The sequence below is a fragment of the Trifolium pratense genome, linkage group LG4 (genome assembly GCF_020283565.1).
Source record: "Trifolium pratense cultivar HEN17-A07 linkage group LG4, ARS_RC_1.1, whole genome shotgun sequence".
In the NCBI taxonomy this organism is placed as follows: Eukaryota; Viridiplantae; Streptophyta; class Magnoliopsida; order Fabales; family Fabaceae; genus Trifolium; species Trifolium pratense.
This window is the reverse complement of record NC_060062.1, coordinates 18,776,486-18,792,795: the sequence shown is the minus strand read 5'-3', so window position 1 is coordinate 18,792,795 and position 16,310 is coordinate 18,776,486. Positions and strand designations below refer to the sequence as shown.

Here is a 16,310-nt window from a genome sequence, read left to right as displayed (position 1 = left end):
TACATAGTAGTGCATATATATACTCAGAAACAAAACCAAAGACATTGTTGCTAAGTTAATGAGATTACATAGCAGTGCATCACAAGAACAAACCAAAAATTCCAATACAAATTACACTACATAGCAGTGCATATATATATATATATATATATATATATATATATATATATATATATATATATATATATATATATATATATATATATATATATATATATATACTCACACTCAGAAACAAAAGTAACATTCACAAGTATTAAACAACACTAAGACAAGGAGAAAGAGATAAGAAATGTCACCAAACCTTGTCTCTTAACTTAACACATGCCATTATCAACAATGTTACAAAACTTTTAATCATTATTAAACTACGTACAAACTTGCAATAGCAATATAATACCACAATCAAATGATAATTAAAATAAGAAGAGTAAAATAAGAGATACCTCAAATCTCTCATCAACAATTGCTTCTTACTTAATGCTTGAGGTGGATTTTCTGTTTTCTTACTTCTTAGTAACAATGACATTTGGAACCCATGAAGAGATAAACCATGCTTGAGAAAATGTCCTGTTCTAAAAAATGGAAAGAATATTAAAAATCCCTAACTAAAATATTAATAAAGTTCAATATAGTTTGAGGCATAAAATATAATTAAGTTAAAATTAATTGATCATGTGCAAAACTTACACAAATAACTTCCTAAGAGGACACGTTTTAGCATTGTAGATGAAAACAAAAATAACACAAGTTCATCCTACTAAAAACCAATGAACAACCCCTGCAAGATAACACAGCAGCAGAGGAAACTACACAAAACTCTAGACAGTCACAAGCATCGCAAAGCTAGACAACATCGCAAAGCTCCAAACAGTAAGAGATTGCCTAATGCCAAACATACCATTCAGCCGACAAGCAAGAAACAAGGGGCAATGACACTTACAATGATCCACCTCAAAATGTCTTTAAACATCAAACCAAGCCTCCAATCTACTAAATACACAGCAGACCCACACCTCAGGCTGCAACTGCTAAATATTGTAGGCCTCCCAGATCAAGCAGCTGACCAATTAGATTAGTCAACTGAAAAAGAAAAAAAAACCTGCTTAAGATTGTAAAACAATGGTTATGGTCAACATGTGCATTTTTTTTTGAATCAACAAAACTTTATTATAAGCCAACATAGTATAAGAAGTACCATAAATTGGAGATACAAGGTAGAACATGGAAAACAAGCAGTAGAGAACACCTAAAAACAAACAAATGCCCACCAACACCAAAAAACAAGATAAAATGATAGAAACCAACAAGAATTGAAACACAAAACAATAAAACCAAGTCCACTCCCACAAAACACACCAAACAGAAAGAGAGAAAAACCAGTAGCAGCAAAAGTCAGTCTCTTCTGATAGCAAAAAACCACAAGACTGTCAAGGCAGCTAAAAAAAATCAGCAGAGCTCATCAGCGCTCAAAACAAATACCTGGGTCCCAAGTCCATTCGTAATATAAACACGGGGCGATCTTCAATTTATGAGCACTCCATTTCCAAGTTAAAACCTTAATGTCCTCTGCAACTTCAGATGCATCCTTAAAAGAATTATTAAAGATGACATCAAGGCAATAAACAGTAGAAATCCCAAAAAGAAATTTAACAGATAGTAAACCCAACAAAGTCTTAAACATCTGAGAAACTATCTTAGCATGAGAAACACGCAACTAAATATTGAATTTGTAAAAAACAATAACTAATATAGACAAAAATTCTAGTGACACATTCAATCCAAAAGGAAACATACATGAATCTTAATTCACATAGCAATGATAAATAAAATTAAAAACTTGTCCAAATTAACATCATACCGCTTAGCAACTGTCTGCAACATTCCATGTAATAAGATGGGCACCTACCATAATTGTTCCTGAACCAATTCTGAAATGTAAAGGTTAAAATAAAATTGTAAGTATATATAATGCCAACCTCAAAAAAAAAAAGTATATATAATGCCCTACCCTAGGAAAAGGTACATATGGTGGTTAGCTTGATTTACATGGCGCACTTTCTCATTACCTGCGCAAAATACCACCAACACCATAAGAGAGTGGAGACTCTTTTCAATATTTAAAATTAGCATCGAAGAAATTTAGTCCTTTTATATCAAAATGACTCTTTTCAATATCACAAGAGTGGAGACTTGGCCCAAATAGAGTTTTTCTCAATGAATCTTATAACATGTATCAATTCAACTATACTAGCACCCTTAGTAAGCCCATTCAAGTTGATGCGTGCTCGAAATTTCTATACTAAAGAAGCAAACCATTCAATTTGGTGTGTAACCTTGGTGTTCAAACAAGTAGTTCCACCAATGTTAGTCAAAGCAAGATTATTTGAATTATTATTCCACACACCAAATCTCAAAACCTTAAGAGAATTAGATCAAAGTATCAAATAACAAGTATAGTTTAATTAATTTCTATTATATTCAAACTAACAAATTCCCTTTCATAAAGGTTGACTACTAATGCCACCAATTAATCATGACCCAAACAACAAAACAACCAAACCCAAATTTCTATTGTATACAAACTCACAGATTTACTTTTCCAAATTCAAACACAAAATCATCAAAATAAAAGTTTATCAACTGCTACATCAACGTTGCTTTTATCAAGTATTATTTTCCTACGAAAACAACCAGCACATAGAAAGTAATGAAGCATCAATTAGTGTAATTTGTACAATTTATAGTGAAACGGCAAACCCTAGAGGTGAAGAATCAAGAGAAAATAAGAAGAAAGTCATGATTGGAAAACCTTACTGATTGGAAGCTGAAACTGTTTGGTGGTTAGAAGTCACGATTCTGAGGAACGAAGACATGCTGATTATGTTCGGGTTTGAGTCACGATTCTGAGGAGCGAAGAAGAAAACACGATTGTTGCTTCAAAGCAAAATTGAAAGTCTCATTATCTTAATTGAACGATAAAATAAAAGCCTAAATAATCAAAAAAATAAAATTAGTGAAGAAGGTACCGTGCCAAAATCGTCTCTGAAGTCTGAGTCGTAAGAATCGAAATTGGAATTGGAGGTGTGATGAGGAACATTAACGAAGTTCGAAGAGAAAGAATGAGTTTGATTGTAGAGGGATTATTATTTGCAGAAAAAGAAGAAGAGGATTGTTCTCTCGTTGTCAAGAAGCAGATCGTTTGCACTGTGTGAATAGTGAAGGGTTTTTGACAAATTTTTCTATTAAGTATTTTTTTTGTTTTTTTTTGCAGAAAGTATTATTAGGATTTTTTTATATATATTAACGGTACCGGGTTCGATTCTCTCCTAGTACACATAAAAACTTAACTTATAAAAAATAAATAGTACCTTTTAGGTCAGGTAAGAGACACCTGACTTAATAAAAATGTTTCTTAGGTCAGTTAGCCAACACACGCGACTTAAGGGATTTTATTCAAATTTAATATATATTTTTTAATCTATGTTAAGTCGGTTCAAAACGGAACCGACCTAATAAAGTTAAAATTAATTACGGAATTGCCACCGTATCGTTTTTTAGGTCAGGTGGCAGGCAAGCTGACTTAAGAACCTCTGCTACAAAGGTATTTTTGTACTAGTGAATGTCTCATTTTGGTATGATAATTGGCTTGACTTTATATGTATTTGTCCCCTCAAAATTCAACAAACCAATTATAAATGGAAGGGTATATGAGAGAAAATCACATCACTTCTGGCCCAACATCTTTTAAGCTAGACATGAGTTTTGGCTTGCACGAGGACTTGGAGGATGTTATCAATGGCAAACTCTCCTATCTACTGGTTTTGTATACTACCAAGTACCAAGTGATTACTATTAGACTTCAATTTATGCGGTAGGCGGTAGCCACCCACCACCACCCCGACATTTCATATTAAAAGCGTATCCGATATCAAATAGCAATGTGATACAAATAAATAAGGCTTAATACTTGGTAATTATTTTTAAAATTGAGAGTTGAGCCTAATTCAATTTTACAAAACTGGTTTGTAAGGTAAAAATTGTTCTCACTTGTAAACGTATATTTAGGTTATCTCACAATCGATGTGGAACTTCTTAACACACCCCCTCACGGCCCAGCACTTTATTGGGCGCGGATATAATTGGTGAATGACGTGTTAACAAACCAGATAGCATGCAGGCGGGCCAACAGATTGTGGAAGAGACTTTGGTAGCATCTTATAATTGAGAGTTGAGTTTAACTCAACCTTAAAAAACTAACTTATAAGATAAGAATTATCATCACTTATAAATATATATTCAGACTATCTTAGACCGATCTTAAAAATTATTTTGAAAAAAAGTTAACACAAAATTTCACATGCCATTAAATTAAACTATTTTTAAACAACAAAATGTTAGAATTATCCAACCCATTTATTTATATTGATGCGGCTTAATGGGGGCCTCTCTGCTTTTACAAAAGGCCTAATGGATGGAGGCAAAATAGAAGAGACAGAGCAAAGATAATGCCATTAAATAAATAACAAGTTAATTTGCTTCCACTTTGAAGAAAGTGGCACCTTTTTCCGGACATATAGCCAATAATAGTGATAGCCACTTAATCCAGTTGACTATAGAATATGTGTATGCACATTTTGTGCTAGGGTGTTCACTTGGATAAACTTGCAAAATAATGTTAAAACTTTAGTATTTTGATTAATTTGTTCACTTACATCAATGATATACTATTAAATTGCCAAAATATTAACTAAAAATTTGTTACTCCTCCTAAGACCAATCGTTCAAAGAATCCGAATTTGATGTCTAATAAAAACAATTCTTAACCAGATTTTATTTATCTGCGAACTATGAGTTATCAAAATCGATTCTCCTAAAAACCAAAATGTTTAAAAAAAATATGTTTCTAAATTAATATTAATAGACAAGATCAGAAATTTTAATGGGTGATGACTTACCAAACACTATTCAATAATTTAGTGTTACTATTTGAATTCTAAAAGATGCTTCTATGGTACAAACAAATAACAATAGGAACTAGTAGCTTCTGATTCATTCAAGAAAAAAAATGAGGAGAACAATGTGCTTTTTAGACATTAGCATAGGGGAAGAACTAGAAGGAAGAATATTGGTGGAGCTTTACAATGATGTTGTTCCAAAAACTGCTGAGAATTTTAGAGCTCTATGCACTGGTGAGAAAGGTATTGGTCCTAATACTGGGGTGTCCCTCCATTTTAAGGTAAGTACTTTCTATTCTATTCTACTTTTTTTACCTATCAAAGACTGTTTTTTTTTACTTTATTTGTTCTACGCTTATTAAAAATTAAATATTTGGGTTTGGAACTTGGCAGTAATCTAAAAAAAGGGTTGAACTTGGACCATCAATTCTGAAAAGATGATTGTTCCCTTTATTCTTTTGATTGAAGATACCTTTTAGTCATTTATTTTTTTATGATCTAATATAAGTTTATTCTTTTTTATTGGGTGGAGGTAAATTTTCATAGTATATTGGTTCTATTTGAAAATATTCCTTAACTTAGAGACATCTTCAATAATGTTCCTTGTTCTTCATTGTGTTATGAGCATAATTGAAGTGCATACTTGATACTCCTTGATACTAAGCAATTGAATAGATCAATACTTACCTTAATATATGTCTCTATGATTTTTTGTTATGATAATTCACTAGTATTTGTTTTTGTATAATTTGATCATCATTTCCAAATATAACTTTATATTGAAAATATTGATGTCTCTCTACAAATATTAGATATTCATGTAAATACTTTTTTTTTTTTTTTTTATCAATTTGTGTTAAAGTATATGTAATGTTTCATATCTTTATTTTTAAACAATTTCTGTAGCTTTTTTTGGAAAAGCCAACAATATATTAACAAACCACTAAACTCATTTGGGTTGGACTAGTGGTGTTGGCTTGAGACCTTGGGTTGGCCTAGGTCTTAAGTTCGATTCCCCTGATGCTAATTTCGGTGGGCTAGTCCATACAAAGTTTTGCTCTGGATTTAAATGGGATTTCACAAGTGGACGGTGGGATTGGACCCCTAAGATTAGTTGGTCCTTGGGTCGGAAATGTTTTCAAATAAAAATAAAAGTTAACAAACCCCTATTCTAGCACAAGGAGTATGTTGCTCATATTGTATGAATGATATGTTCATGTTCATTTTATAATCATTATCTAAATTATATTGTAATTTGTGTTAGATTGAGATTGAGATGAACACCAGCTTGTATTTTTTCTCTAAGAACATATCATCTCTTAATAAATAAATCACCTATACTAGATACTAGCTCAATTGTCAACTATTAAATTCAGTTTATATTCTATTGTATATTCAGGGGTCTTGCTTTCATCGTATTGTTAAAGGTTGTATGATCGAAGCAGGCGATATATCTGCTGGAGACGGTACCGGAGGAGAATCTATATATGGACTCAAGTTTGAAGACGAAAATTTTGAATTGAAGCATGAAAGGAAAGGGATGTTATCAATGGCAAACACCGGCCCCAATACAAATGGTTCGCAGTTTTTCATCTCTACTACCCGAACAGCTCATCTAGATGGTAAGAATGTTGTATTTGGGAAAGTAGTCAAAGGAATGGGCATAGTCCGTTCAATTGAGCATGTTACGACCGGAGATGAGGACCGTCCTGTTCTTGATGTTAAAATCGTGGATTGTGGAGAAATTCCCGAAGGAGAAGATGATGGTATAACTAACTTTTTCAAAGACGGCGATACTTATCCCGATTGGCCAGTAGACCTTGCTGAGAGCCCTAGTGAACTTGAATGGTGGTTGAAATCGGTTGATTCAATCAAATCTCTTGGTAATGAGTATTACAAGGTATTGGTGATATCATATATACTGTGAAGTGAGCTACATTATTTTCTGTGATATCAATGAAATATTTCTAATATTTTCTTGACAGAAACAAGACTACAAAATGGCTATAAGGAAGTATCGAAAGGCTTTACGTTACTTGGATATTTGTTGGGAGAAGGAAGGGATTGATGAAGGTATATATGCTTCATTATTTCACTTTTACTATGCAATGTGCAACGACTATGCTACAAATGCGCTTCGCCTCCTCTACGCATGATAACTAGGTTTATTTATGGCTTTTCAGATAAAAGTTCAGGCTTGAGAAAAACGAAATCACAGATATTTACAAACAGCTCTGTAAGTCGGAATTTACTATATAACACCTATATTAACAACTTTTTAATGTTTTTCACTTTACTAATTAAATTATTTTCGGCATGTTTTTGTAGGCTTGTAAATTAAAATTAGGGGATATTAATGGAGCATTGTTGGACACAGAATTCGCAATGCGTGAAGGTATTAACAATGCCAAAGCTTTGTTCCGCCAAGGACAGGTTGGTATTGAAGAGCTTTGTGTTATCATTGAAGAGCTGTTTAGAAACTTACAATCCTTTACTATGACAGGCTTCTAGTTGAACCGGCATTTAACGTGTTCTGCTTTTTGTTCTGATAAGTACGTTAAATTCGATTTCACCAGGCATACATGGTACTCAATGACATTGATGCTGCAGTTGAAAGCTTTAAAAAAGCACTGACATTGGAGCCAAATGATGGTTAGTTAAAATGTCTCAACCCATACACAGCCACACGAGGCGAAAATTAATGTCCGAATGATGTAATGTTCTGTGCATGTAACTTAATTTGATATGTTGGTATTTTCAGGTGGAATAAAAAAGGAACTCGGTGCTGCTAGAAAGAAGGTGAGGGAGGGCATATTCGAAAGAAGCATTGAAGCATTATATATCTGTTTGAAATCTAACAGATTATGTTTGCTGATTGCAGATATCGAATAGAACTGATCTAGAGAAAAAAGCATATAGTAAGATGTTCCAATAACACAAAGAAAGGTTAGTCTCAGCACACGAATTACCATGAAACAATGTAATGTAACAACATTTGCACGAGACAATACAGTTTTATTGTTCTTTGGTGACGTGGCAGTTATTGTTCAGAGTGAGAAAAAAGTTTCACATTGGTCGGAAGAGTTGAGTTGAGCTTAAGGTTTTGGGTGAAGACGTGGTGTTAGAGTCACTTGTAAGGTTGTTCAATGTCCAAAGTGTCGATCCAATTCAGTGAGATTCTCCTCTCACGGCCCAACAACTATAATATACAAGACACCTCGTCAATTCACTTTTCAACACATGTTTGCACTCTGAAACAAAAAAAAAAAAAAGACGGCGATAGTTAGGCTCTATTTGGTAAAGCCAAATATTGAGTTTATAGCTTATAAGTCATAAACTCTGTTTGATAATAGTTTTTAAAAAAGAGCTTATAGCTTATTTTACTAGCTTATAGCTTATTTTTCAAACGTTATTTCAAGTACTTTATGAGATTATAGCTTATCTTATCATTTTTTCTTCCAATTTTACCCCTATCATCTTACATGAAAAAATTAAATATTAATTCAACATTTTTTTTGTCATTTCATATTTATAATCTAGTTCAACCGCTAATTTAACCAAATACTACAAATTCAATCAGTTAGCTTATTCACTATAAGATAAAAGCTAATTTATAAGTTATCCGCTATAAATTCATTCCCTATAAATTGGCTTACCAGCAATCCACTATTTTTTTACCAAAGATAGCCTTAATTGACGTCTCTCAATTTGAAGAATGAAGATAAATCGATTGATTAGTACAAATTTAAGGACGAAATTTATTGTTTACTCAAAATTTCATTTACCTTTTTTTTTTAACGACACCAAGCCATCATCATTTCATCACTCAAAGGTGTGTATTTCGTTTCACATTTAAGTCATCCAATGTCTACAAATTTGTAGGTAAATTCTAATATGACCAATTCATCAAGTGGTTCATGGTGGATCAGTCACGAATAACATTATAACGACTGCGAATTTTACAAAATTTATTGTTGGATTGAAAGTTTAGATCATATAGATCATCCATAGAAAAATTTAGAAAAATTGAAAATCATTTGATATGTTATTGAGACACATCAAGATTAACGGTTTATTAAATAACGTAAATCTTGATGGTCTCAATAACACATCAAATGATTTTCAAAAAAAATTTAAAAAATTTATGGATGATCTATACAATATAAACTTTCAATCCAATAGTAAATTTTGTAAAATTCATATTCGATAGATCACTTGTATACGGTGGACCACTTATAAAAATGATCCACCATAACATTAGCCCGAATTTGTATGTGAAATTTTCTACCCATTTGATTCAGTTAAATGTGCATTAATTAATATAATAGTAAGAAAGTACACTTGCTTTGACCTCTTAAAATTCAACCCTCATGATACCAACACGACCCATTTGATTCAGTTTTTTTTTTGTTTTTTTACGATAATGGAGATGCGGGATATCGATCCCATATAATAGTTTTGTTCGTTTAAAACTGAAATTTTTGCTAGTTTAGAGTAAAATTAAAAGGAAAAAAAAATTCTAGTTTCGCCACTATCTGTGTTGGTGATGATAGTAGATGTTTTTTTTTGTTTTTTACAATGGAGGCAGAGATGATCGAACCTAGGACATCTTTCATACTACACAAATCTCTCACCATTAGATCAAACCTAGTGACATAGTAGGTGACATCTTTTATTAAATAAAATTATTCAAATTTATAATAACAAATCATTTATAAATATATTCTATATTTTTTTTTTTTCATAAATGAATGTTGTTTTTAATAAATAAATAAATAAATAAAAAAGAAGAAGAACTATGAAGATATTTGACTGTGTTACACTCTCCTACCCAATAAGAATAATGCTACGTACATATTCAAATTGTTTCCAAATTCTACCCCCACTTATATCAGGACTAAATTAAAGTAATTAATTTGGTCATTCCACACCACCACATATTTCATGCCTAACACTTTAATTTCCTTCCACACGCACCTCTATATAAACTCCCTCCATAACTCCAACCAAATCATAACACACTCTATTTTATTTAGAAACAGCAATTAAGAGACAAGAATCATATAACACAAAATGGCTACCACCACCAACATTGTTCATTTCCTGACCTTATTTGTTATAGTAACCTCTTCAATGTTTACAGTTACTATGGCAAACAAGGATTGGCCCTCCTTTGGTAATTTTAACTACACTGATTGGTGGTCTAGATTTGGCAACCATAATCATCAAATAAATAAGACAGAACAAGAACCTAAGAAGATCATTGTTGGTGGCTCTCAAAATTGGCACTTTGGTTATAACTACTCTGATTGGGCTATCAAGAGCGGCCCTTTTTACCTCAATGATACTCTCGGTGATACTCTCGCACGCCCTTCTCATTTTTATTTTTATTCTTTCGCAAGTTAAGTAGTAGATGTTATAAAAATGAGAAAACTGATAAAAACATCCAAATTTTTGAAAAGTTCATGTATAGAGGGTGTCAGTTAGTTAAGTGGCAAATCATTTCGCTACTTACATAGCGGAAGGAGTATTTTGGTATTTTTAGGAGGGGTGCAAGAAAACTCAAGAGGCGCTAAAAGAAGCTCTCTCGCTTTTATTATAACTTCGTAAAATACAATAAAAAATAACCTTTACCAAGTATTGGTTAAGTTTTTTTATAAGACTCGATATCCGGATTAAAGGCCGATTGATTCGAGAAAGACTAAAGCATAGAAATCATTTTATGAATTATTTTTCGACAATTCATAATAATTTTTAAAGTTTTTTTTAATAGAGAAACCAAAGATATTAATACTAATTATTATAAATTTGTTTGTGTAGTTTTCAAGTATGATGCTCCAAATGCAACAAGTTTCCCCCACAGTGTGTACATGTTTCCATCATGGAAGAGCTTCAAGAATTGTGATGTTAAGAGGGCTAAGATGCTGGCAAATCACACACAAGGTGTTGGAGAGGGATTCAAGTTTGTGTTAAACAAATGGAAGCCATATTACTTTGCATGCGGTGAGAAAAATGGGTTACATTGCAACGTTGGACAAATGAAGTTCACCATTATACCAATGCTTCGCCCCTTATGGCCATCATGGCCTTGAAAAATTGCTACACTTACAACTCTTCATAGCTTGCTCTCATGGAAAATTGGAATTTTAGTAGCAACTTCTGAATTTTATAATATTTTTTTTCTTTTAATTTTCAATATACGCTTCAACAAATTAAAATAAATTGTGAGACTTTTCTTATTTTAATTGCTCTTATCAAAATATGTAATATCATTTGAATAATAAAAATATTTGTGGTATTGAATAATTGTAGATTTACTATGCTTCTCTTTCTCTATTTTTTTTTTTTGGGGTTTTCATCACCAGTATCCGGTTCACTGAACCATCTAATTTGATTCAGGAGTTAGTTCTGATATCAAGTCGAACCGTGATCAATATGCTTCTCTATTTGCAAAATGATGAATTAATTTCATTTAAAATCACAATACAAATTCTAGAGAAGACAATTAAAGAAGAGTAAAATATGAATATTAATTAACAAAGTTGGTCTTTAAACTCTAATCGAAGATGACTAGGTAACAAAAATTCGCAAATGTTATCAAGCCTCCTCACTTATCAATAAATGAATTGATTTGTGCTGAAGAGTTGTAGATCAACATAGGGGTAAGAATGTAAATTAGTTTTAAAATGCATTCCCTCATTTGAGAACGAAACATATATTAAATTAAAATATCCTTTCATCCCTCATTTCCTCCTCTCACTTCCCCTTGCCTCCATTAAAATTCATCACTCCACTCTCTTCCGTTGAACTAAATATACCCTAAATAATTTTTAATTTTGTTTGTAAATTGAGATTTTCAAAAATTGTGTATGCTTACCAAATACTAACTCACTCTCTCTATTTCTGCATTCACTTGCTTAAGAAACAAACCAAAACTAAATAAACAAATGTAATTTTATGGGTTCAAAGGTGAAATCGACGATGAACTTTTTCTAGTTTATAATATTTTTTTAAATATAATTAAAAATATTTTGAGTCAGATAAAAAAGTGTTTCCTATCTTGACCCAAAAAAAGTGTTTTCTATAATAATCAAAATACACCACATTACAAATGTCAAATAATTTAGTTAGCCATGTCAATGTTTTTTTTTATAGAAATTAATGTAAGAGCAAAAAACTAATGACATCTCACATTACAATATTAATTCCAAACTAAAAACTTAAATGGACAAAACTAAAAAAACAGAAAGCTAACAACTAAAAACACCCAAAACCACAATACTATAACAAAAAGTTCCAAAATATAAAAACCACTCAACACACAAACACAAGAACCACATCGCCTCCATTTCTTCTTTCTCATAATAATTTTCATCAAATGACCACATTCGCCGGTGACATTGACGAAAAGGTGGCGACGATGTCAAACGAAGAACAAAAATTCGAAGAGGCTTCAATTGAAAAAAGGTTTGAAGGAAAATCAGTGCCTACATGGCAAAAACAGATTACGGTTAGGGCTATATTGGTGAGTTTGTTATTGTCGGTTCTTTTCACCTTCATCGTGATGAAGCTTAATCTTACAACAGGTATTGTTCCTTCTCTCAATGTTTCGGCTGGGTTGTTAGGTTTCTTCTTTGTCAAGACATGGACTAGATTGCTTGCTAAATCAGGTTTTGTTACTCAACCTTTTACAAGACAAGAGAATACTGTTATTCAAACTTGTGTTGTTGCTTCCAGTAGCATTGCATTTAGCGGCGGTTTTGGTAGTTACTTGTTTGCAATGAGTCCAACTATTGCAAAACAACTTCCAGATGATAACAATGGTGGCATGGATGTTAAGAATCTTAGTTTAGGATGGATGATTGCATTTCTATTTGTTGTTAGTTTTCTCGGTCTCTTTTCCGTGGTTCCACTTCGAAAGATTATGATTGTCGACTTCAGATTGACATATCCAACAGGTACTGCAACAGCTCATCTTATCAACAGTTTCCATACAAGACAAGGTGTAAAACTAGCAAAGAAACAAGTACATGCATTGGGAAAGTTCTTGTCCTTTAGTTTCTTATGGGGTGTATTCCAATGGTTTTTCACTGCTGGTGATGCTTGTGGATTTTCAAGCTTCCCCACATTTGGTCTAGAAGCCTATCAAAGGATGTTCTACTTTGATTTTTCGGCTACTTACGTCGGTGTTGGGATGATATGTCCACATATAATCAATGTATCTATGTTGATTGGTGGAATTCTTTCATGGGGGGTCATGTGGCCTTTCATTGAAGACAAAAAAGGAGACTGGTACTCTGCTAATCTCAAACAAAGTAGCTTACATGGTCTTCAAGGCTACAAACTTTTCATTGCCATCGCAATGATTCTCGGTGATGGTCTATACAAATTTGTGAAAGTTCTTGGCCGCACTCTTTACGGTTTGTATAATCAATTTATCACAAAAGACTGTTCAGTACCATCCGATGATCCAAATCGTCTTCTCCCACCTACAATTTCATTTGACGACAAGCGTAGAACCGAGATGTTCCTCAAAGATCAAATCCCCTCCTGGTTTGCTATTGCAGGCTATGTCACAATTGCGATAATCTCAACCGTCATTATCCCCTACATTTTCCACCAGCTAAAGTGGTATCACATAGTTTGCATTTATATCATTGCACCAGCACTAGCCTTTTGTAATGCATATGGTTGTGGATTAACAGATATGTCCCTTGCATCGACCTACGGAAAATTAGCCATCTTCACTATCGGTGCTTGGGCAGGTGCAGCTAATGGCGGTGTCCTAGCTGGTTTAGCAGCGTGTGGTGTCATGATGAACATTGTTTCAACCGCTTCGGACCTCATGCAGGATTTTAAAACAGGTTATATGACATTGGCTTCACCGAAATCCATGTTTGTGAGCCAAGTCATTGGAACTACTATGGGATGTATTATATCACCGTGTGTTTTTTGGCTATTCTACACTGCTTTTCATACTCTTGGTGAATCTGGTTCAGCGTACCCTGCACCTTACGCACTTTTTTATCGTAACATAGCTATACTAGGTGTGGAAGGTATCTCTGCTCTGCCAAAAAATTGTCTTGTACTTTGCTGCTGGTTTTTCGTTGGAGCTATAATTATTAACTTTGTTCGCGATTTGGCCGGAAACAAATATGCCAAGTTTATTCCTGTTCCTATGGCTATGGCTATACCTTTCTACATTGGAAGCAATTTTGCTATTGATATGTGTGTTGGAAGCTTGATATTGTTTGTGTGGCAGAAGATTGATAGGGTTAAGGCTGATGCATTTGGAATTGCTGTTGCTTCTGGTTTGATTTGTGGAGATGGCATTTGGTCACTTCCTAGCTCATTTCTTGCTCTTGGTGGAGTGCAGCCACCTATTTGTATGAAATTTTTGTCTAGAGCAACAAATGCAAAGGTTGATGCGTTCTTAATGGAATCTTAAACTTGAATTATTCATGTGCTGATTTTTATTTCATACTTCATTTTTATTTATTTCAACCTTTTTAAAATAATGACACCATTTCAAGTCAATTCAAATTCTCATTTCTCTCTCAACATGACAAATATATATTCCCTCTAGTGATGTCAATTTTATCTGTAAATGAAAATCTCTGTGGGGAATGCTCTATTTGAGGAATCCGAAAACGGAGAATTTTCTCCATGGGGATGGGGAAGTAGGAAAACGTTACCCCGAAAGAGGTTTGGGGGATGGGGATGAGGATTTTATCCCCAGTCATGCGGAAACTCCGTCCCTAAACACTTTATTAAAATAACCTTTATATATGTATATATTTAAGTATAGTATAATTTTATTTTTAGATCAGTAACTTTTTATCTCAGAACCTAGCTATTCAAACGGCAGTGTAAACACTCCTCACAACAATGACACCATCATGGCGTGTATTTCATTTTACATTAAGTCATACAATGTTTATGGAAATTTATGATGTGAAATTTTCGTTGACCTCATAAAATTCAAACCTCATAATACTAACACGACCCCATTTAATTAGACATTTTCCACATAATGTAATTCCCACCATATTTTGGTTGCTAAATGTCTAACTAAACTAACTTTAAACCTCGGTAAACTAACCCACTAATACTGGAATCACTTGCTTAAGAAACAAACCAAAACTAAATAAACAAATGAATAAATAAATAAATACTATAGTAAATAAATAAATACCAGTCAATATTGAACTTAATGTAAAGAAATTACTAGGGTATGTTAAATGGTGCACCCGGTGCACTTATTAAGTATACCAAAAATAGATATAAAACATAAAGTTAATGTTGATAAAAACAGCTTTTTATATTTTCAATGCATTGAATGCACGAGTTTTAAGATAAAATTTCCTTATTTATGTGTTTAACTAATGTACCGGGTGCACTATTTAACATTTTCTTTTTTCTTATTATACCCTTAACTATTTATTTCTCTTTCTTCTTTCAATTCTTCAATTTATCTTTCTCATACCATTAATGAAGGACAATTTTGTAAACTAACTCATAATTTCTCTTTTCTATACATCATTAATCACATTTATTAATTTGTGTAATATGGTCAAAACGACTTACATTTTTGATACGGAGTAAAGAGATATTCAATGTTATAGAGGAGAATAATACATATTGAGGGACACTCATCTTGTCTTGATGGTGTCTAATATATGTGGTTGGGGTGGAGATGGAGATATATGGGTATTGTTTGGGGGAGTATGGAAAAAGATTTGTTTGGAGAAGTTAATCTTTTAATTTATCAAACCAAAATGTTTAACCTCTTCCATTGAACCTAACATTGGTTAATATCAAAGGCTATATGGAAAAATAATATAATGTTTAACCTCTTCCATTGAACCTAACATTGGTTGGATGCCACGATCGGGGTTCAAACCCCGACTCCCTCACTTATGTGTATAAGTTTATGATGCCTTTGTCATTTTATCTATATTACAACAACAAAAAAATTATTATAATTATTTCTGATTAACATTAAAACATAACAACCTGTATGGATATATATATATATATATATATATATATATATATATATATATATATATATATATATATATAGTCAGGATCCGTTGACACCAACTAGTTTGACACTAAATGTTACACCTCTCAATAACGTTTTAACCGATATAAATTTTATAAAATCCACCGTTGGATTGAAAGTTTACATCATATAGATTTGTGTAAAATTTCAAATAAATCCAAAATCATTTGATATGTTATTGAGATACATCAAAATTAACGGTTTTTGTATTTTTTTAAATGCCGTTAATCTTTATGTGTCTCAATAGCATATCAAATGATTTTGGATTTGTCTGAAATTTTACA

At 32.5% G+C, this 16,310-nt stretch overlaps 3 protein-coding genes and 1 long non-coding RNA gene across 8 annotated transcripts; 3 read left to right on the top strand and 1 right to left on the bottom strand.

The window, feature by feature from the left end:
• Positions 1-219: 219 nt before the first annotated feature.
• Positions 220-3,324, bottom strand: LOC123924227. 2 transcript variants are annotated; one of them, XR_006814648.1, is made up of 6 exons: positions 3,030-3,324; positions 2,818-2,937; positions 2,012-2,069; positions 1,862-1,931; positions 1,199-1,588; positions 220-1,083 (listed from the first exon to the last, which is right to left on the bottom strand). It is a non-coding gene; the product is annotated as an uncharacterized LOC123924227 (long non-coding RNA). The 2 variants fall into 2 exon arrangements; XR_006814647.1 differs by having other exon boundaries at positions 220-1,588.
• A 1,682-nt stretch (positions 3,325-5,006) lies between these two features.
• On the top strand, positions 5,007-10,210 carry LOC123924224 (peptidyl-prolyl cis-trans isomerase CYP40-like). 4 transcript variants are annotated; one of them, XM_045977048.1, is made up of 9 exons: positions 5,007-5,239; positions 6,358-6,864; positions 6,944-7,031; positions 7,142-7,194; positions 7,287-7,391; positions 7,535-7,610; positions 7,720-7,757; positions 7,840-7,904; positions 10,102-10,210. In XM_045977048.1, exons 1-8 carry the CDS (start codon positions 5,069-5,071, stop codon positions 7,891-7,893), a joined length of 1,092 nt encoding a protein of 363 aa, XP_045833004.1. In that variant the 5' UTR covers positions 5,007-5,068; the 3' UTR covers positions 7,894-7,904; positions 10,102-10,210. The 4 variants fall into 4 exon arrangements, with proteins under 4 accessions (XP_045833004.1, XP_045833006.1, XP_045833003.1 ...); XM_045977050.1 differs by lacking the exon at positions 10,102-10,210 and having other exon boundaries at positions 6,358-6,858; positions 7,840-8,420; XM_045977047.1 differs by lacking the exon at positions 10,102-10,210 and having other exon boundaries at positions 7,840-7,993.
• Positions 9,819-11,256, top strand: LOC123924225. Its single transcript, XM_045977052.1, has 2 exons — positions 9,819-10,311; positions 10,779-11,256. Exons 1-2 carry the CDS (start codon positions 10,032-10,034, stop codon positions 11,048-11,050), a joined length of 552 nt encoding a protein of 183 aa, XP_045833008.1. The 5' UTR covers positions 9,819-10,031; the 3' UTR covers positions 11,051-11,256.
• A 1,080-nt stretch (positions 11,257-12,336) lies between these two features.
• On the top strand, positions 12,337-14,468 carry LOC123922223 (probable metal-nicotianamine transporter YSL7). The gene has a single exon (XM_045974964.1). The coding sequence runs from the start codon at positions 12,337-12,339 to the stop codon at positions 14,404-14,406; it is 2,070 nt and encodes a 689-aa protein (XP_045830920.1). The 3' UTR covers positions 14,407-14,468.
• Positions 14,469-16,310: the final 1,842 nt, after the last annotated feature.